The 22,594-nt window shown below is 37.7% G+C and overlaps 1 protein-coding gene and 1 long non-coding RNA gene across 2 annotated transcripts in view; one reads left to right on the top strand and one right to left on the bottom strand.

Moving 5' to 3' along the window:
* VEGFC (vascular endothelial growth factor C) overlaps positions 1-16,793 on the top strand; it is a 146,782-nt gene extending 129,989 nt beyond the window's left edge. The window contains exons 5-7 of the mRNA XM_003823438.5: positions 12,408-12,514; positions 12,815-13,148; positions 16,291-16,793. Of these exons, the coding sequence (XP_003823486.4) occupies positions 12,408-12,514; positions 12,815-13,148; positions 16,291-16,405 (556 nt within the window). The 3' untranslated portion in view covers positions 16,406-16,793. The remainder of the gene's footprint in view (positions 1-12,407; positions 12,515-12,814; positions 13,149-16,290) is intronic.
* LOC130541475 (uncharacterized) overlaps positions 1-22,594 on the bottom strand; it is a 52,090-nt gene that overhangs the window by 5,491 nt on the left and 24,005 nt on the right. The window lies entirely within an intron of this gene.

Raw genomic sequence — 22,594 nt, 5'->3', positions numbered from 1 at the left:
AAATAGTAGAGCAGAAAATCACAAGCTTCCATACTTATCCTACTCTCCCTGTGTCCCCATCCCCACTTCTGGTGGCTTTCCAACCAGTCCTGTACTTAGCCAGTTGGTGACCACACAATGTGACATGTTTTATATCCAAGTCAGTCTCAGACTAGGTGAGTTTTTTATGTGGCAGATTGCTGCTTAGTTTATACTCAGACAAAAAGGAAAAAATTAAACATATAGACACCCTTTTTTTTTTTTTTCAAGAGTCTCATGCTGTTGCCCAGGCTAGAGTGCAGTGGCGTGATCTCAGCTCACTGCATCCTCTGCCTCCCGGGTTCCAGCGATTCTCCTGCCTCAGCCTCCTGAGTAACTGGGATTACAAGCACGTGCCACCACACCTGGCTAATTTGTATATTTTTAGTAGAGATGGGGTTTCGCCATATTGGCCAGGCTTGTCTCAAACTCCTGACCTCAGGTGATCTGCCCATCTCGACCTCCCAAAATGCTGGGATTACAGGCATAAGCCACCGTGCCCAGCCTAAACCCATGTTTTAAATTAATGCAATGATTGTATTAGCCTTTCAAACATTAAGACTGGCAAAATTGTTACAACTATGGAGTTTTCATTGATTCATCCTACTCACCATCTTTTCCTTTAATATCTGAACAAACCCCAACTCTGTTCACTGTTCTGCCTGTCAGTAGACTAATGGAACACGAGCAAACAGTAACACAAACAGACACTAACACAAGTTCATGCAGAATCAATAAAAATCAGTACAACAGAAGATAAGTCTATGTGTTTTTGATACATACTACTAAGCATGTGCCTTTTAAACAATATATATAAAACCTAAAATATATGTATTTCTGATTTCTACCTGTAGTACTGAAGAAGTTACTTAATAACGTTGAATATAAAGGCCACTTTTACTTAACCACCTTCCATTCACTATTAACTGCTGTTTCCAAAGTATAAGCAAATCAGTCTCTGTGTACATAGTCAAGTGTATACAAGCGTCAGGCGTAACAAACTCAAGATGAACATGACAGTTCAAAGATATTTGGGACAAAATTGTTGAAGCATTTTTACCCAGGGCTCTGTAGCTCTGACAATGAAAGAATATAGTTGCTCTTCCAGCTGCTATTCAGACAGAAAGCTTGGGCAAGAAGGGTCTGTATCTATGTTCTTCATAATACAATTACAAGTTTGAACTTCAGATAACATCAGCAGTTGGCATGTGGAATACCAAAACCCTATTTTGGTATTTATCAAGATTATTAATGGAGTCAGGTTTCCCTTATTTGTTTATTTAATGGGGTACAGAACATCCTGTTGGATAACCCGCTGAGTGACATGATGATGCTCTGAAGGAATGCATGAGAGCTTGTGGTACCTGCCTTGAAACATGGGTTTCACTAATGCTGGTGGCTCACACTTCCCATTGAACAAGACTAGAGATAGGAAGGCTATTTGAGGGACACAGCTATGGAACCATAGGTGCCACATGGTAAGCCAAATTTTTATTTGTTGTGTTGTTGTGAAAAACCTTATTAAAAGAGCTTCCAATGAGAGTACTTGATTAATAACACAGTTCGTATCTATAGAAATAATTTGCTTTTCAAGAAAATCATCATGTGCTACAGTTGAATTGATATTAATGTTATCATTCATTTTGAATGATCTGTGAAGTATTTTAAGAGAGATCTGGGGAAGTAAATCAATAAGTAGTTTAACATAAATCAAGGTGCAGTTAAATTTTTTCAATTAGAAATATATTACAAAGATTCTGTCATTTCCAACAACATGAAATAACCTGGAGGAAATTGTGCTGAGTGAAATAAGCCAGACACAGAAAGATGCATATTACTGATCTCCCTTATATATGGAATCTAGAAAAGTAGAATTCATAGATACAGAATAGAAGAGTGGTCACCACGGTCTTGGGGGTGGGAGACATGGGGAAATGTTAGAGGGTGACAACTTGCAGTTACAAGGTGAATATGCTCTGGAGACCTAACGTATAGTACAGCATAGTTACTCTACTCAATAGTATTCTCACCGCACCCCCCAACTCCCCCCCCCACACAGTAACTCTTTGAGGTGTGGATATGTTAATTAGCTTGATTTTGGTAATCATTTCACAGTGTATACATATACCAAAACATCACTTTGTATACCTTATATATGTACAATATTTATCAAATATTCTTCAATAAAGCTGGGAAAATGCATGAATATTATATATATGTATATGTATATACATATATATAAGAGATTATAGCAGATTATAGCTCTTTGAAAAAGAATAACATTTCAGCCCAGTTCTGACTAAGACCAAACAAAAGGTGATAGCATGTTTTAGTTCCTTAAATGTGGATTTGAGGAGTCAAGAAATCTCCAAGTGTAGGAAAACCTCCATGGCAAAGAGTGTAGAATATGAGAGAATCACAAAAATAGCATGCACAAAATAGCCTGCTGTGATGTTGAAAGTATAAGAGCTAGTAATTATTATTATTATTATTATTTTTATTTTTATTATTATACTTTAAGTTTTAGGGTACATGTGCACATTGTGCAGGTTAGTTACATATGTATACATGTGCCATGCTGGTGCACTGCACCCACTAACTTGTCATCTACCATTAGGTATATCTCCCAATGCTATCCCTCCCCCCTCCCTCCACCCCACAACAGTCCCCAGAGTGTGATGTTCCCCTTCCTGTGTTCATGTGATCTCATTGTTCAATTCCCACCTATGAGTGAGAATATGCGGTGTTTGGTTTTTTGTTCTTGTGATAGTTTACTGAGAATGTTGACTTCCAATTTCATCCATGTCCCTACAAAGGACATGAACTCATCATTTTTTATGGCTGCATAGTATTCCATGGTGTATATGTGCCACATTTTCTTAATCCAGTCTATCATTGTTGGACATTTGGGTTGGTTCCAAGTCTTTGCTATCGTGAATAATGCCGCAATAAACATACGTGTGCATGTGTCTTTATAGCAGCATGATTTATAGTTCTTTGGGTATATACCCAGTAATGGGATGGCTGGGTCAAATGGTATTTCCAGTTCTAGATCCCTGAGGAATTGCCACACTGACTTCCACAATGGTTGAACTAGTTTACAGTCCCACCAACAGTGTAAAAGTGTTCCTATTTCTCCACATCCTCTCCAGCACCTGTTGGTTCCTGACTTTTGAATGATTGCCATTCTAACTGGTGTGAGATGGTATCTCATTGTAGTTTTGATTTGCATTTCTCTGATGACCAGTGATGGTGAGCATTTTTTCATGTGTTTTTTGGCTGCATAAATGTCTTCTTTTGAGAAGTGTCTGTTCATGTCCTTTGCCCACTTTTTGATGGGGTTGTTTGTTTTTTTCTTGTAAATTTGTTTGAGTTCATTGTAGATTCTGGATATTAGCCCTTTGTCAGATGAGTAGGTTGCGAAAATTTTCTCCCATTTTGTAGGCTGCCTGTTCACTCTGATGGTAGTTTCTTTTGCTGTGCAGAAGCTCTTTAGTTTAATTAGATGCCATTTGTCAATTTTGTCTTTTGTTGCCATTGCTTTTGGTGTTTTAGACATGAAGTCCTTGCCCATGCCTATGTCCTGAATGGTAATGCCTAGGTTTTCTTCTAGGGTTTTTATGGTTTTAGGTCTAACGTTTAAGTCTTTAATCCATCTTGAATTGATTTTTGTATAAGGTGTAAGGAAGGGATCCAGTTTCAGCTTTCTACATATGGCTAGCCAGTTTTCCCAGCACCATTTATTAAATAGGGAATCCTTTCCCCATTGCTTGTTTTTCTCAGGTTTGTCAAAGATCAGATTGTTGTAGATATGTGGCGTTATTTCTGAGGGCTCTGTTGTGTTCCATTGATCTATATCTCTGTTTTGAACCAGTACCATGCTGTTTTGCTTACTGTAGCCTTGTAGTATAGTTTGAAGTCAGGTAGTGTGATGCCTCCAGCTTTGTTCTTTTGGCTTAGGATTGACTTGGCGATGCGGGCTCTTTTTTGGTTCCATATGAACTTTAAAGTAGTTTTTTCCAATTCTGTGAAGAAAGTCATTGGTAGCTTGATGGGGATGGCATTGAATCTGTAAATTACCTTGGGCAGTATGGCCATTTTCACGATATTGATTCTTCCTACCCATAAGCATGGAATGTTCTTCCATTTGTTTGTATCCTCTTTTATTTCCTTGAGCAGTGGTTTGTAGTTCTCCTTGAAGAGGTCCTTCACATCCCTTGTAAGTTGGATTCCTAGGTATTTTATTCTCTTTGAAGCAATTGTGAATAGGAGTTCACTCATGATTTGGCTCTCTGTTTGTCTGTTGTTGGTGTATAAGAGTGCTTGTGATTTTTGTACATTGATTTTGTATCCGGAGACTTTGCTGAAGTTGCTTATCAGCTTAAGGAGATTTTGGGCTGAGACAATGGGGTTTTCTAGATATACAATCATGTCATCTGCAAACAGGGACAATTTGACTTCCTCTTTTCCTAATTGAATACCCTTTATTTCCTTCTCCTGCCTAATTGCCCTGGCCAGAACTTCCAACACTATGTTGAGTAGGAGTGGTGAGAGAGGGCATCCCTGTCTTGTGCCAGTTTTCAAAGGGAATGCTTCTGGTTTTTGCCCATTCAGTATGATATTGGCTGTGGGTTTGTCATAGATAGCTCTTATTATTTTGAAATATGTCCCATCAATACCTAATTTATTGAGAGTTTTTAGCATGAAGGGTTGTTGAATTTTGTCAAAGGCTTTTTCTGCATCTATTGAGATAATCATGTGGTTTTTGTCTTTGGCTCTGTTTATATGCTGGATTACATTTATTGGTTTGCGTATATTGAACCAGCCTTGCATCCCAGGGATGAAGCCCACTTGATCATGGTGGATAAGCTTTTTGATGTGCTGCTGGATTCGTTTTGCCAGTATTTTATTGAGGATTTTTGCATCAATGTCCATCAAGGATATTGGTCTAAAATTCTCTTTTTTTGTTGTGTCTCTGCCTGGCTTTCATATCAGAATGATGCTGGCCTCATAAAATGAGTTAGGGAGGATTCCCTCTTTTTCTATTGATTGGAATAGTTTCAGAAGGAATGGTACCAGTTCCTCCTTGTACCTCTGGTAGAATTCGGCTGTGAATCCATCTGGTCCTGGACTCTTTTTGGTTGGTAAGCTATTGATTATTGCCACAATTTCAGATCCTGTTATCGGTCTATTTAGAGATTCAACTTCTTCCTGGTTTAGTCTTGGGAGAGTGTATGTGTCGAGGAATTTATTCATTTCTTCTAGATTTTCTAGTTTATTTGCATAGAGGTGTTTGTAGTATTCTCTGATGGTAGTTTGTATTTCTGTGGGATCGGTGGTGATATCCCCTTTATCATTTTTTATTGTGTCTATTTGATTCTTCTCTCTTTTTTTCTTTATTAGTCTTGCTAGCAGTCTATCAATTTTGTTGATCCTTTCAAAAAACCAGCTCCTGGATTCATTAATTTTTTGAAGGGTTTTTTGTGTTTCTATTTCCTTCAGTTCTGCTCTGATTTTAGTTATTTCTTGCCTTCTGCTAGCTTTTGAATGTGTTTGCTCTTGCTTTTCTAGTTCTTTTAATTGTGATGTTAGGGTGTCAATTTTGGATCTTTCCTGCTTTCTCTTGTGGGCATTTAGTGCTATAAATTTCCCTCTACACACTGCTTTGAATGCGTCCCAGAGATTCTGGTATGTTGTGTCTTTGTTCTCGTTGGTTTCAAAGAACATCTTTATTTCTGCCTTCATTTCATTATGTACCCAGTAGTCATTCAGGAGCAGGTTGTTCAGTTTCCATGTAGTTGAGCAGTTTTGAGTGAGACTCTTAATCCTGAGTTCTAGTTTGATTGCACTGTGGTCTGAGAGACAGTTTGTTATAATTTCTGTTCTTTTACATTTGCTGAGGAGCGCTTTACTTCCAAGTATGTGGTCAATTTTGGAATAGGTGTGGTGTGGTGCTGAAAAAAATGTGTATTCCGTTGATTTGGGGTGGAGAGTTCTGTAGATGTCTATTAGGTCTGCTTGGTGCAGAACTGAGTTCAATTCCTGGGTATCCTTGTTGACTTTCTGTCTCGTTGATCTGTCTAACATTGACAGTGGGTGTTAAAGTCTCCCATTATTAATGTGTGGGAGTCTGAGTCTCTTTGTAGGTCACTCAGGACTTGCTTTATGAATCTTGGTGCTCCTGTATTGGGTGCATATATATTTAGAATAGTTAGCTCTTCTTGTTGAATTGATCCCTTTACCATTATGTAATGGCCTTTTTTGTCTCTTTTGATCTTTGTTGGTTTAAAGTCTGTTTTATCAGAGACTAGGATTACAACCCCTGCCTTTTTTTGTTTTCCATTTGCTTGGTAGATCTTCCTCCATCCTTTTATTTTGAGCCTATGTGTGTCTCTGCACGTGAGATGGGTTTCCTGAATACAGCACACTGATGGGTCTTGACTCTTTATCCAATTTGCCAGTCTGTGTCTTTTAATTGGAGCATTTAGTCCATTTACATTTAAAGTTAATATTGTTATGTGTGAATTTGATCCTGTCATTATGATGTTAGCTGGTTATTTTGCTCATTAGTTGATGCAGTTTCTTCCTAGTCTCGATGGTCTTTACATTTTGGCATGATTTTGCAGCGGCTGGTACCGGTTGTTCCTTTCCATATTTAGCGCTTCCTTCAGGAGCTCTTTTAGGGCAGGCCTGGTGGTGACAAAATCTCTCAGCATTTGCTTGTCTGTAAAGTATTTTATTTCTCCTTCGCTTATATGAAGCTTATTTTGGCTGGATATGAAATTCTGGGTTGAAAATTCTTTTCTTTAAGAATGTTGAATATTGGCCCCCACTCTCTTCTGGCTTGTAGGGTTTCTGCCGAGAGATCCGCTGTTAGTCTGATGGGCTTCCCTTTGAGGGAAACCCGACCTTTCTCTCTGGCTGCCCTTAACATTTTTTCCTTCATTTCAACTTTGGTGAATCTGACAGTTATGTGTCTTGGAGTTGCTCTTCTCGAGGAGTATCTTTGTGGCGTTCTCTGTATTTCCTGAATCTGAACGTTGGTCTGCCTTGCTAGATTGGGGAAGTTCTCCTGGATAATATCCTGCAGAGTGTTTTCCAACTTGGTTCCATTCTCCCCATCACTTTCAGATACACCAATCAGACGTAGATTTGGTCTTTTCACATAGTCCCGTATTTCTTGGAGGCTTTGCTCATTTCTTTTTATTCTTTTTTCTCTAAACTTCCCTTCTCACTTCATTTCATTCATTTCATCTTCCATCGCTGATACCCTTTCTTCCAGTTGATCGCATCGGCTCCTGAGGCTTCTGCATTCTTCACGTAGTTCTCGAGCCTTGGTTTTCAGCTCCATCAGCTCCTTTAAGCACTTCTCTGTATTGGTTATTCTAGTTATACATTCGTCTAAATTTTTTTCAAAGTTTTCAACTTCTTTGCCTTTGGTTTGAATGTCCTCCCGTAGCTCAGAGTAATTTGATCGTCTGAAGCCTTCTTCTCGCAGCTCGTCAAAGTTATTCTCCATCCAGCTTTGTTCCATTGCTGGTGAGGAACTGTGTTCCTTTGGAGGAGGAGAGGCACTCTGCTTTTTAGAGTTTCCAGTTTTTCTGTTCTGTTTCTTCCCCATCTTTGTGGTTTTATCGACTTTTGGTCTTTGATGATGGTGATGTACAGATGGGTTTTTGGTGTGGATGTCCTTTCTGTTTGTTAGTTTTCCTCTTAACAGACAGGACCCTCAGCTGCAGGTCTGTTGGAATACCCTGCCGTGTGAGGTGTCAGTGTGCCTCTGCTGGGGGGTGCCTCCCAGTTAGGCTGCTCGGGGGTCAGGGGTCAGGGACCCACTTGAGGAAGCAGTCTGCCCGTTCTCAGATCTCCAGCTGCGTGCTGGGAGAACCACTGCTCTCTTCAAAGCTGTCAGACAGGGACATTTAAGTCTGCAGAAGTTACTGCTGTCTTTTTGTTTGTCTGTGCCCTGCCCCCAGAGGTGGAGCCTACAGAGGCAGGCAGGCCTCCTTGAGCTGTGGTGGGCTCCACCCAGTTGGAGTTTCCTGGCCGCTTTGTTTACCTAAGCAAGCCTGGGCAATGGCGGGTGCCCCTCCCCCAGCCTCGCTGCCGCCTTGCAGTTTGATCTCAGACTGCTGTGCTAGCAATCAGCGAGACTCCATGGGCGTAGGACCCTCTGAGCCAGGTGCGGGATATAATCTCATGGTGCGCCGTTTTTTAAGCCCGTCGGAAAAGCGCAGTATTCGGGTGGGAGTGACCTGATTTTCCAGGTGCTGTCTGTCACCCCTTTCTTTGACTCGGAAAGGGAACTCCCTGACCCCTTGTGCTTCCCAAGTGAGGCAATGCCTCGCCCTGCTTCAGCTCGCGCACGGTGCATGCACCCACTGACCTGCGCCCACTGTCTGGCACTCCCTAGTGAGATGAACCCGGTACCTCAGATGGAAATGCAGAAATCACCCGTCTTCTGCGTTGCTCACGCTGGGAACTGTAGACCAGAGCTGTTCCTATTTGGCCATCTTGACTCCTCCCCAAGAGCTGGTAATTATTACCCAACGTTTAGAATATAATGTAACAGAACATATTTGGAATACATTTATCTTTTAATATTTCAAAGGAGAGATAAATGCAAACTAAGATTTTATTTATCATTAAATTCATTGTTCTTTAGTTTGAAAAACACATATACTCATATTTTTGTCACGTGATTTTAACCAGCATAAAGCAATAGCTGCCACACCAAAGTCAAGCGAAGCTGTGAAAATAATTAATGAAACAATTCTGATAAAAGCATCTTTATCCTTCATACAGGTTATAGGCAGGATTGTGGTTGTGTCTGTGTGTGTGTGTGGTGGGGTCGGTGGGGGGATAGGAAAGTTAGTTTATTCACATGATTCTCAACATAGATATACCTTGCAAATAATTGTGCAATTCCCTGCTTTGCTTTGCAGACAGAATGTCTTTGAATCAATGTCTTTTATAAATACACTATACAAAAAACATAATTATAAACCTTTAAAGTATTTATGCACACTTCAATATTCAGAACTAGAAGAGAAATTTCTGTAAGGAGAAATGCTTTGGAGATTAAAACGTAAAGGAGATAACCAAATTTTACTAAACCTCTATCCATCATGACCACATTTCCTTTCATTCTAAAATAACAATATTTTGGAAATGTTGACCCCCTGCCCACCATTTTTGCCTGAGAAGTTTTAAATGCCAAGAACTTGCTCCTCACTTTTGAAGCACGGTGCTTTCTTTAGGAACCAATCTGTATCACATGCATTCTATTGGTTTGTATTTTATTACATATCATTCTATTACATTTTAAAATGCATTTCTGAGCCCATGTCATTGATTTCATGATTCATTAATGGGTTGCAAGCAGCAGTTGGAATAACACTGGCTTAGGTAATGGCAGTATAAATCACATGTTGGTAAAATGAAAGATGCCTTTCTACCAACACGTTATAATGGCCACTCGATGCCAACATGGCAGTGTGTTACTTAAACCATATATCAGTCAACACAGAAGCGACATAACCAAAATGTTTTTACCATCATTTATAGAAGAAGATTATGAGTTTCATGCAGCCAGGATTAATTGCATTGCTATTATAGAACTTAACATAAGTTGTATCATATTTGATGGAAGGGTGCTAACAATCAAGAGGATATAAATTTTAAAAACAATGATACTGTTTTGGATAAGTCCTGACTGTCTGCATTTTATCTAGAACAATATATGTTCATGATTAACCTAGAAAATAATGACAAAAATGCGCAATGAGTAGAGACTTGCCCTTGGAATTCCTAAAATTATTAGGAAGGTACAATGTTCTCCAAGAAATATTGATAAGTGAAAAAAACAAGGTTTACGATAGTGTGTAAGGGATGCTATCATCTGTGTAACAAAATGAGAAAAAACATATATGCAATTTTTTGGCAAGAAGATACCCTGAAAACATAAACCAAAAAGCCAAAAAAAAGAAACTTGCTGATGATACCGAACTTCTCTGACTGTACATTTTTCTCATGGTCTTAACTCTGATAATTACCTACATGTTTGACATTTTCAAAAGTAAGAACATAGAAGTACATAATATATGCAGGTTAAAGCAAATAACAGTTTATGTGAAGATTGTTAGAAGCCAAGGTTTTCATGGAAGTTATTAGTATGAAGTCAAAGTAGTACATTAAAATCCAGTAATGTTAATTGGATTTGGAAGTAACAGTATGAAATTTTTTCTCTAAAAATGTATGCAGGAATCTCTTGCTTAAGATCAGTAATCTATTCCCAAAAATAGATTTTGAGAGCACATTTCTGTTCTAAATGGGAACAATTATAGTGAATGGAAAGTAAACCAAAACGTAGCTATTTCCTACAAAATAATTGATACCTAATAACGCCTGTAGGAAAGCTTAGAAAAGCGACAAACTATCTTGATAAAATCTAAAATGTATATTGTTTCCTAATCAGCAATTATTGCTGTTGCTAACATACAGTTGCTTTGTATCTAGTTACATGGACCGTGTATATGCTGTATGAGAAATTGTCACTTTGTGGTATAGCATAGCAAATAACACAGCAATCAAAAAGTTAAAAGTCAAAATTAAAATAAATAAAAGACCCATAATAGACTGTTTTTCACCTTGCTAAAGGAGAAATGACTCTTGAAGAAACTCAAGAAGGGACAAATAAGGTCAAATCAGTCATTGCTATTTGCAGAAGGTGATGGGTGGATGGAGGACAAGGGGGCAATCTTCGACAAACTGTCATATGAAGAGGAATGAAGAGACCTTCCCCATGTCTGTGTCTAGTAGATGCTGTAGAGACTTGCTGGACAGGAAAGCTTTGGTAAATCTTCAGAAATGATGTTCAAGCTGAAGGAAGATGTTCAAGCTGCATTTTGGTTGCAAAATGCAGATTTGCTTGTTTTTCTGTTGAAAAATTCCTCTATGTGATGCTGTAAGAGTTACCAGGCTATTATTAAAAGAAAGATGTATTGTCACACTGAGTATGTCTGCAAAACTTTCTTAGTAAATGGCCTGTTTGTTTATACTCAATGCACATGTTAAGATGGCTACATAGGATTCTTACTATGTTCTATCAATTTGGAATGTAACTCAACATTCTTCCAGCACATAAAGTTGTTTACAATATATAATGAGTGTGAAAGATATAAATAAATACTTCTATTTGATGTCTACACCAACATTAGATGAAAAAATGAGGTAGTGAGAAGTTGATATATATCCTGTAAATTAGGATATTTAAAACCAAAAATCCTTCTACTGGGTAAATATTAACTAGGAAAACATTCTACAGGATATAATGCATTTTTCTAGCTCTGCCCCCTGAAAAGGTCTAGTAGTAATGTGATCTGATGGCACTAAACACTTCTGATCTCAAATGATAGCCTCTAAAATGCTGTTTTCCAACAAAGAGAATTAGGGCTCCTGAAGAAATGGCTGATGCCAGGTGTGGAGGAGAAAGTGAGCAAGCTGAGCTTGTGATATATGTTCACCCCAGAGAGGGCTCATGTCACGTGGGCACCAACAGAGAGGGGTCTCAGGTAGCAACAGTGGGGCCATTGGACCATCAAAGGAGCAATTAGGGTACTTGACTGAAGCCTGTAGGTTCATAATTTTTACTCTAAAACAAGGAAGGAAGGTGGGAAGAAAGGGCAAAGGAGGGGAAGGGAAGGAAGAAAGGAGGGAGGGAGGGAAGGAAGGAAGTAAAGAGCTAGAACAACAATGAAACAAAATATCTTTGATAACTTTTTGGGGGAGTACAGAGTGGAAATTTTGCATTTCTGGAGGCTTTACAAGATGGGGATCTGTGCTTCAGAAATAAGTCAGTAAAGATACATTTACATAGATGTTTCCTCCAGTATTGCTTGGAAAAGCCAAAATCAAAGTGATGTAGATAGTTACCTAAGAGATGAATAAAATAAATAATGGTACATCTTTTGTATGGAATATTACATAGCCACTAAAAATAATGGAGCAGAACTCTACTCAATGACATATAAAAATGTCCATGATATATTGTATAATGGAAAAAAGAAATTTTAAAGCAAAAGGTTTTACCTTATTTATTTCACAAGCTAAAACCCTATATGATTATACAAACCAATGTGTTTGCCTTAAAAAGATAAAAGTCTGGTGTCCTCTATGACCATACCACAAACAGTGATCACCTCTGGAATTGGAATTTTATAGCAGTTGTGGGTAGAGAGAGTTTGGGAGAAAACATTCACATTTTATTTCATAATTCTTATATTTTTAAAGCTTTTCTATAAGCATTATTTTGATACATATGTGAGCAGAGATGGTCCCTTCTAGGTACCAGTTACACCATTGCTAAACCTTGTCTGTTTCTTCCAAAGGTGTCAGGCAGCGAACAAGACCTGCCCCACCAATTACATGTGGAGTAATCACATCTGCAGATGCCTGGCTCAGGAAGATTTTATGTTTTCCTCGGATGCTGGAGATGGTAAGCAGAATGATGCTTTAAAGACTAAACGCCAGGGGTCTATATTGTGATTAACATACTCTAATATTAAAACCACACATATAATATTCATCATTCTTCGAAATAAGTGACTAAAAAATAGTACATTTTCTACTTCACATTGGTATTATTTTGAACTCCTTTATAAAGGAACATACTCATGTTTGTACCCAATCCTTTGATGGAAAACATACAAAAGGAAGATGCTTTTAAAAGCTTTTGTTTCATGCCACACCCAGAACCAAGTAAGGTATAGTAAAGACTCTCTGACTATTTGTCTAGACTCAACAGATGGATTCCATGACATCTGTGGACCAAACAAGGAGCTGGATGAAGAGACCTGTCAGTGTGTCTGCAGAGCGGGGCTTCGGCCTGCCAGCTGTGGACCCCACAAAGAACTAGACAGAAACTCATGCCAGTGTGTCTGTAAAAACAAACTCTTCCCCAGCCAATGTGGGGCCAACCGAGAATTTGATGAAAACACATGCCAGTGTGTATGTAAAAGAACCTGCCCCAGAAATCAACCCCTAAATCCTGGAAAATGTGCCTGTGAATGTACAGAAAGTCCACAGAAATGCTTGTTAAAAGGAAAGAAGTTCCACCACCAAACATGCAGGTAAGAGATCCTCATGAAGAATATTAATTTATCTTACTAGAAATATGCTCTAAACCAAAAGCAGTTTTCTTAACCAAAGTAACAATTGCTTGTTAGAATGAGGCCAATACATTCTGAAAGACAAAAATCTTATATTTTTTTAACCAATGCTAAACTTGCATGAGACTGGATTTGCTTCCAAAAAAGCAAGACAGGAGCCTTGAGGATCAAAATTAGATCCAAGCTCAGAATATACTCTAAATTAGTGGTTCCTGTGGGATGTTTTCAAAATACCTATAGGCAATTCACTTCACCCCCACCAAAAAGTATGATGCCTTCAGACATAATTTAGGACAACTGTTCTAAATGCAGACAATTTTTATGCAAAACTTACAAACAAAGGACAGGAGAGTACCACTGGTATAGAATTATATCTGGAAATGAAAATACATAGCTAAGTATTTGATAGAATTAGAGAAATAAATGAATATGTTGTTAAAGGTACCCAAGACTCATGTCTTAAACTTGGTTTTGACTCTTCTGCATCAAGAAAAAAAAAATGAAGTTATTCGACTCAAGCACATTCAATGTTAATCCCGAAACCTCTTCCTCTTTAATCTCAGAGAATAAGGTGATCCTACTATTTAAGCCAGACCTGTCCATTTGACATTTTCTCCACATTCCTTCAACATTGCTTCATGCCATTCCTTCTTTCTTCTGTAACTTGAACATCTTCAACTCTACTTTTTTTCCCCTCAGTTTATAAAAGTTCCCAAATTTCTTCTATTTTATTAGCCTCTTACTGTGAAGTTGAGCAAACTTTAGCAACCCAGGTCTGTTCTCTTCAAAGCTGCTCAAAAACGAGGCATTTGTTTTCACCTCTTTCATCTACCGTGTATTCAACCAACTAAAACCTGGTTTATGGCCTACAGTGCTGTGTTAAACCTCTGTTTAACGTTTCATTGGCCTCATAGTTGCCAAATCCAATAGAGAATTTTGTCCTTAGGTAACCTGTCCTTTCCATGGCCTTTTTCTTTAAGCTCACCTCTTCTATGACATGACATTGTACTTTCCTAGTTGTCTACTTAATTTTCAGACCATTTGTTTTTAATCACTTTGACTGGATTCTCTTTTTACATCCATTCTTTACATATGGGTAGATAATGTTCTTTTTAATGGAAAAAAGCTTGTATTTCATTTATTTACTATCTTCACTAATGTTCATTATTATTTTTCCACAGTATATAACGAGTTCATCTTTTTATTCTCAAGAGTTTTGTGTCCTTATTTTAATGTATATTTTTGGTGGTTTTCCTAAACTAATATTTTAGCTACTGGATTAAAAAGGCTTTAGTGGATCTGGCTATCTCATTGATTATATTTTTCTTCCCTTATACTGCAAAGTACATCATAGGTATAATTTTATTTTGAGAAAAAACTATATTCCAATTTTACCTATATATTCCTACTGTAATAACCAAGAGGACATTTCAAAAATGTATATGCTACTATTTTTAGAAGGATATAGATACTAAATCTTTTTAAGCCTTATTAAACTATGTTTTATATTGAATTCTTGAGTGAGTTTAGTATACATTGAAAAATCTGAAATTCTTATGTCTGCATACCTACTTTTCTACAGAATTATATGAACACAGACAATATTTCTATCATTGCATTTCTCCTAATACTATACATTCTTTCAAAAAGACTTTCTGTTTACTGCAACTCATCCTAGATTCATTTTTCTAAGTGTATAATTCCAAGCTTTGTGATATAAATTGGAGCAAAAGAGAAAATATCATATTTTGAAAATATATATTCTCCTCATTCTCTCTTAATATTTATTACAAAGTGCAGTAGGCAGAGTATATATTCTTTGGTTCATTGCCTTAATTAACAGCTTTTATGGATCATTAAGTATCATATCCCTTTTTAGTAGAGGAATACCAGTAGTCATAACTATGAATTTGCATTTGCAAAGTTTAAGAAAAATTAACTAGACATGCTTTCTTTTCTAGAGCCAAATAAAATGTCAAAACCAAATTGTGTAGGGTTTTTTATAGCACACTTTTGATTTCCACCTCAGGTCATCTTGCACTTTTCCCTTTACACCTATTCCCACACATTAGGCATGCTCATACTCCAGAATGTTTTTCAAAGATAGCTCCAATTCTCAACAGGCGTGGTGGCTCATACCTGTAATCCTAGCACTTTGGAAGGCCAAGGTGGGCAGATCACTTGAGGCCAGGAGTTCAAGACCAGCCCAGCCAACATGGCAAAACCTTGGCTCTATGAAAAATACAGAAACTTAGCCAGGCGTGGCCGCACACACCTGTAATCCCAGCTACTCGGGAGGCTGAGACACAAGAATGGCTTGAGCCCAGGAGGCGGAGGTTGCAGTAAGCCGAGATTGCCCCACTGCGCTCCAGCCTGGGCGACAGAACAAGACTCTGTCTCAAAAAATGAAGCCTCAATTCACTGGAGCAATGGGGCAGGAGACACACTGACCAATTGGTAATTTGTCCTCTCACCGCTACTAGAAACTGGAAGTCTAGGATGGGAGGAAGGGGACCCTCGCTGCTGAGTATTGTCCTTCTCACCTCCCTGCCCCAGAATGCCTCTGTTTCACCTGGAGCCAAGGTGGAAAGGAAGAGTTAGCCACCGTCATGCAGCCAGCTGCCAAGTAGAGACACAAGAGTGAGGGTGGGGCTGCTCACTGAGGACCACAGTTCTGCCAACATGGCTGAGTTTAATTGCCTGGAAGTCTGGGTCCCATACAAGTCCCAGACTCCTGTGAATTCTGCCATGCTTATGTGATCACAGTACGTCAGCAGACCTTCAGTGTTCACTTTCAGAATTTCTGTTTTATGTTTCTTTCACCCATGAAGCAAAGAGCACTTCAAAGGAACTAATGCTTACAATACCTCATCCTTCCATTTGTTATATCAGCAAGCAAGACTTTTATTTTAAGGCTTTTCCATTCCTCTTAAATGTTGTAATTCTAAGCAGAAACAAACTTTTATAAACCTATGAACAATTTCGTCATAAAATTAGTAATTTTATTCCAGTCTGAAATTTAAAAACACAGAAATACCTTGGTAGCATAATGAATCCATTGCCTTGATCTTTAACGTAAGTGTGTTCTTGTTTGTTCTCCTAGCTGTTACAGACGGCCATGTACGAACCGCCAGAAGGCTTGTGAGCCAGGATTTTCATATAGTGAAGAAGTGTGTCGTTGTGTCCCTTCATATTGGAAAAGACCACAAATGAGCTAAGATTGTACTGTTTTCCAGTTCATCGATTTTCTACTATGGAAAACTGTGTTGCCACAGTAGAACTGTCTGTGAACAGAGAGACCCTTGTGGGTCCATGCTAACAAAGACAAAAGTCTGTCTTTCCTGAACCACGTGGATAACTTTACAGAAATGGACTGGAGCTCATCTGCAAAAGGCCTCTTGTAAAGACTGGTTTTCTGCCAATGACCAAACAGCCAAGATTTTCCTCTTGTGATTTCTTTAAAAGAATGACTATATAATTTATTTCCATTAAAAATATTGTTTCTGCATTCATTTTTATAGCAACAACAATTGGTAAAACTCACTGTGATCAATATTTTTATATCATGCAAAATATGTTTAAAATAAAATGAAAATTGTATTATAAGCTGCTAAGTTCAGTCCATTATCATCTTACATGATGAACGAAAACTACTATCATGAAGACACTGATCTTTCTCTGCCCTTTTTTGTTCTCTAACCAGATGTCACATATGTATTACTATGATAAAAAGTATGATCCTGTGAAAGAGAGTGTCAGAGGACAACAGAATGCTATTGCTTCATGTCTTATATGTTTAATGATTATAAACATTTTAGTACATGATACTTTTGAATTTATGACCAAGTGAATCAATATGAAACATCTTGTAAGACAGACTACTTAGCATTGTGGTTAAAAGTCATTCAGTGCTCTGAGAACGTTCAGAATCTTACCTTGGTAGAAAAGCCTGCAGTATATATTAAAATGGCTTTAAAATATTTTCTCAAAAATAATCTTTTCCAAATATTTGACTTTTTCTGGCCAGCTAAAATACTTTTTGTGAGTGGAAGTGCTCCTATCCAATACATTTTTTAAAAAAAACTAAAAATAATATTTAAATACTCATGCATGTTTAAAAGGAAACATTTCAGCCACACAATTGAAGTGCTTGTTTCATTTTCAAAAAGGCATTACACTAAAATACCTTTATCTTTTTTTTTTTTCTTCAGACAGTGTTGCTCTGTTGCCCAGGCTGGAGTGCAGTGGCGTGATCTCAGCTCACTGCCCCTAACCTCTGCCTCGCGGATTCAAGTGATTCTCCTGCCTCAGCCTCCTGAGTAGCTGGGATTACAGGCACGTGCTGGCATACCTGGCTAATTTTTGTTTTAGTGCAGATGGGGTTTCACCATGTCGGCCAGTCTGATCACGAACTCCTGACCTCAAGTGATCCACAGACCTCGGCCTCCCAAAGTGCTGGGATTACAGGCGTGAACCACCGTGCCCAGCCTAAAATACCTTTTACTAAAACAAAGATTTTGCCTGCATAAATAAAACCAAATAAGTGGTTTGTTCGTTGACAGAGAATTATATACTGGTATGTCATAACTACCGTATAAAAATAATTAGTCCTGAAAAGAGAAAATATTCCTCATAAGCATGTAAAGGTAGCACATTAATTTAACTAAAACATTTTTGTTTTTTTGGAACGGAATCTCGCTCTGTTGCCCAGGCTGGAGTGCAGTGGTGCGATCTCGGCTCACTGCAAGCTCCGCCTCCTGGGTTCAAGCCATTGTCCCGCCTCAGCCTCTCGAGTAGCTGGGACTACAGGAGCCCACTAAAACATTTTTAACTGGTATAGGTGACAAATCAGTATGATACAAAATATCAGTATCTATATATTTTGCTACAAAATAATGTTTTCTTTCAAACTGTTTAATTAGGAAGTCAGTGCCCTGAAAATATCCTGTTTTCAATACTAACTTTAAAAAATGGTTTTAATGCAATGGTTACTGAATTCCAGCTGTGTGCTCTGTACAGCATTATCATCTAGATCATGAAGTAAAGTTGTTTATGTCCTGGAAAAGGAAAGCAGTCTTTCAAAACACTCTCATTTATGAATTATAGACTATTTTTCTATTTTTTAGTAACAATGGCTCTGAAGCTTATCAGCAGTCAACATATACATTGGGCATTCTACATACCGGCTAAGGTCTAGAAAGTTTTCAAACTTAAGAATAGTTAAAAAAAAAACTTTGTAAAGTAAATTTGACAATGGGTGATTACAAAACGAAAATTGAGATCAAAATAACCTCTTTTCATCTTATAGGGAATCACAATCCCTAGTGTATAAAATGCTCATCATCTTTGAAATTCAGCTAAGATTCATTTTTTCATCTTATTTGAGCCAAAAGGAATATAAATAAACATTATGTAATCTGTTACTGTTGATCTGGCCAATCATTTTTACATTTGATATATTCATTAATTTTGAAGCTAAATTAGGAGTAAAATATATTCTAAGTTTCAGTAAGCACCCTGAGGCCATGTAAAGAATAGTAGAACCTGATACAATGACTGTCATACGTTATCAGGTTTGAAAACAAACTAAACCGTGTGCTAAACATTAGTTTTTTGGGGTAAACCAAAGAATGAAAACACGAAATCAAAAACTAAAGCCTGAATCATGCCAGAAAAACTATTTAATCTTGTCCCTGGAGATGTAATAATTTTGACCATAAGTGAGAGTATCGTAAACGAAGATAATATATTGCCAAAGATACTTGCAAACAATTTTATGTGGACCATAAAAATCCCTCTTCAACACATTATAATGAATGAGATGTTGTGTAGCCAGTGAAGAAAATGGACTAAAGATAAAGCTAAACAATTAATTAGATTAACAAATATGATGCAGCAAAAAAGCTAAAAACTACAGTGAGAATGTTCATAAACTTTGCAGGAAAGTCCTGAGATGCCAATTCAGTCAACCTAAGTGATAAAGTTAAGAAAACTCTGGAAGCTTGCAGCAGTTATTATCTCAAAACTGTTAATATATTCCAAATCTTAGAAAGTTTATAAACAGAATTTTATGTCCAGAAACCTAATAGCACATACTCCTTTTAAAAGACTCAAGGAAAAATTGTTTTGGTGAGCAGTTGTGTAAGAGTTAGCGTCCAGATTTTTTGGGGGAAAGCTTTTGACATTTACTAACTGCTTGGCTGAAACAGATTCCATTATTAGAATTTCTAAAAATAACCTTTGTTCTTTATATTCACACCACTCAAAACAAGTTTGAGTGGCAAATATAAGACTGAATTCACTGACGTACCTAGAATGCACTTTAAAGAAAAGAGAAAGGGTCATGAACTTATCTCTAGGCACTAGGCTTTCTCAAGGGATACCCCGCTTATGAAGGAATTGTACTCAGTGGATGAGAGAGAAGAAACAGACACAACAGGTGAGAGAGTTCATATTACAGCAATTGTTTCATACATTTGCTGTATGAATACGGCAAAGCTTATGAAACTCCTTACTTACATACTGAAGTTCCCATGTTTATCTGTCTAGGAAGAGCTGGGGCTAAGAGAATACACAGGTCTCTCGGCCCACACTGTTCTACATTGCTATGCTGTCCCCAAGATCAGAGCTTTCATTAGCAGGTTTTCCAAAGGATATTTTTTAGGGACTTTACCTTTTAAATTAAAAATGAGAACAGCATAAAAATAGTATTTCACTCTGCTACAGAAGAAAGAGCAGGAATGTGTCTGATTTGTTCTATATGAATTCTAGAAAGTCCTGAATAAATCCAAATAAAAGTGTCTATTGTACACCCAAACAACAATTTAAGGAAGTCAGTGACACATATCGTGTCATAAAGTAATTAATTATGAAAGAATTACTAATTTATCTGTTCGTATGTTTGAATTGTTGGTATATATGGATTTTTTTTTTTTTTTTTTTTTTTTTTTTTAAGAAGGAGTCTCGCTCTGTAGCCCAGGCTGGAGTACAGTGGTGCGATCTCGGCTCACTGCAAGCTTTGCCTCCCAGGTTCACGCCATTCTCCTGCCTCAGCCTCCCAAGTACCTGGGACTACAGGTGCCTGCCACCACGCCCGGCTAATTTTTTGTATTTTTAGTGGAGACGGGGTTTCACCGTGTTAGCCAGGATGGTCTCGATCTCCTGACCTCATGATCCGCCCACCTCGGCCTCCCAAAGTGCTGGGATTACAGGTGTGAGCCACCGCGCCCTGCCCTATATGGATATTTTTAAAGTGGGGAATAACTATCTGCTAGCTTATGGAAGTGTGAGCCAGTTTCGTATGTTCTTTTCATTACATAACTAACAACTCGTTGTCTAAAGAAGCATACTGTAATAGAAGGAGCTCTGGATTGGGAATCCTAAACTAAGTTTTTAATCCTTACTTTTCTGTGTCCCTAGGCAAATCACCACCTCCCGAGTCTCAGCATGTTAATCTGTGAAGGAAAGAGTTGGATTAAAATTGTGTATGAAATCCTGGCTCTGAAGTTACAAAGTTTCTTCTAAACTATGTACAAGGGGAAAGCAAAACCAGAACATTTTAAGAACTCCAGGGACACAGCATTCTTGAGATTACTGACCCCATTAAGAGGAAATATTTATCTTTTAAAAATGTTGCATGTAAAAAAATTATAAATGAAAAACATATCAGCCTTATACTATAATTCTAATTCTACTTCTTAAATCCTAACACATTTCCATAGCTCAAAGCATCATTCTTCCTGATTTCTTCATATCAAAGGTGATATGGATAAAGACTTTGAAAAATTTGTTTTCAAACATCTTGAAAAAAATTAAACCATGAAACTTTCATAAGGAAGGAAAAATTAAGACTTCTCGTGCATGCCTTCCAAAGCTCAATCAGATGCACATATACTGTATTCAGTCCAGGCAAGGCCTTTGAAGCAAAAATCAATTTCTAATGTTGTTACCATATGGCATTCTGATGATAGGATTTCATTCGGGATTGGACCTTTGTTTCTGGGATTTGACATCTATATAATTGTAAGTACAGAGGTCAAAATGTTGAATACTACCCATAGACTCACCCACCAGGACTGATTATATATCAGACTTGATGAAACATGACGATGACTGTCCACACTAACAGCAATAACTGTTTTGATTGGATAGAAATGATGGTGAAACACTGTTAAAAACTTCTTTAAAATTCATTAAGTAATGAATTTCCAGCTAAGAAAGAATTGAAAATGTCTCAAACCAAAATACTTAATTTTACAAAGAAAATTTATAAATACTTTTAAAAAGAGAAAAAAGTTTTCAGGAATATTCAACACCATTGGACTTTATAGCAATATTTTTAATGTGCCATTAAAGTCATGTGGAATTTTTTTCATTATTTTAAAGCAGCTGTGCATCCTCTTAGCCTTTTTGAAAATTCATTTTCTTATATTCAAATGTATATAGTTTATATAGCTCTGTTCAGTAATTTTTTTTTAAGACAGAATCTCTATCACCAAGGCTGTAGTGCAGTGGTGTGATCTCAGCTCACTGAACCTCCACTTCCAGGGTTCAAGTGAGTCTCCTGCCTCAGCCTCCGAGGAGCTGGGATTACAGGCACTCGCCACCATGCCCAGCTGATTTTTGTATTTTTAGTAGAGATGAAGTTTCACCGTGTTGGCCAGGCTGGTCTCGAGTGATCCTGACCTCAAGTGATTCACCAGCCTTGGGTTCCCAAAGTGCTGGGATTACAGGCATGAGCTACATACCATGCCTGGCCCATTGAATTTCTTTATTGGAAATATGATTACACCTATAAAAAATGTAACTCTGTCCATTCAATTTTAAAAGGACTCCTTTTCTTTGATATTAGTGACATCGCTAAACACACGCCGTCCAGATTTCACAGAGCCCTTCCTAAATATGTAACAAATGGCTTCTCCCTGTTATTCACACTTCATATTTCCTTTCTATACAGGTTTTTTTCAAAGCATTAGTTTTTTTTTTTCTATATCACCTTCTCATCTTAAACAATATGATTTAACCCTTTATTATTTCTTTCTTTACACTCATGCTCTAATGTTTCCACTCCACAATATTTTTGGCAACTGCTGCTCAATAATAGCTATCACAGGAAAAAGAATACCAGGAATCAGATAAGATTTTGGAATCTTAAGTTCAAACATTCTCAGCTTCCTTCCTTTCTTTCCCAGGCTTTGGATTGACAGAATGATACCCATTTTAATACTGCACTTCTTAATCGTGATGATACCTTTGAAGCTCATTCTCCTCATAGAGCACACAGTAAGTAAGGGGCCGCAGACAAGCACTTGGACTTGCTAACAAAAGGGAGGGAAAAACGAAGGGAGAAAGGAAATGAAGAAAAGGAGAAAGTAGGAAGGAAAAATATGGAACAAAATAAGGAAGGG

Source organism: Pan paniscus, chromosome 3 (genome assembly GCF_029289425.2).
Source record: "Pan paniscus chromosome 3, NHGRI_mPanPan1-v2.0_pri, whole genome shotgun sequence".
Classification (NCBI taxonomy): Eukaryota; Metazoa; Chordata; class Mammalia; order Primates; family Hominidae; genus Pan; species Pan paniscus.
The sequence above is the reverse complement of the archived record's forward strand: the minus strand, read 5'-3'. Positions and strand labels throughout refer to the sequence as shown.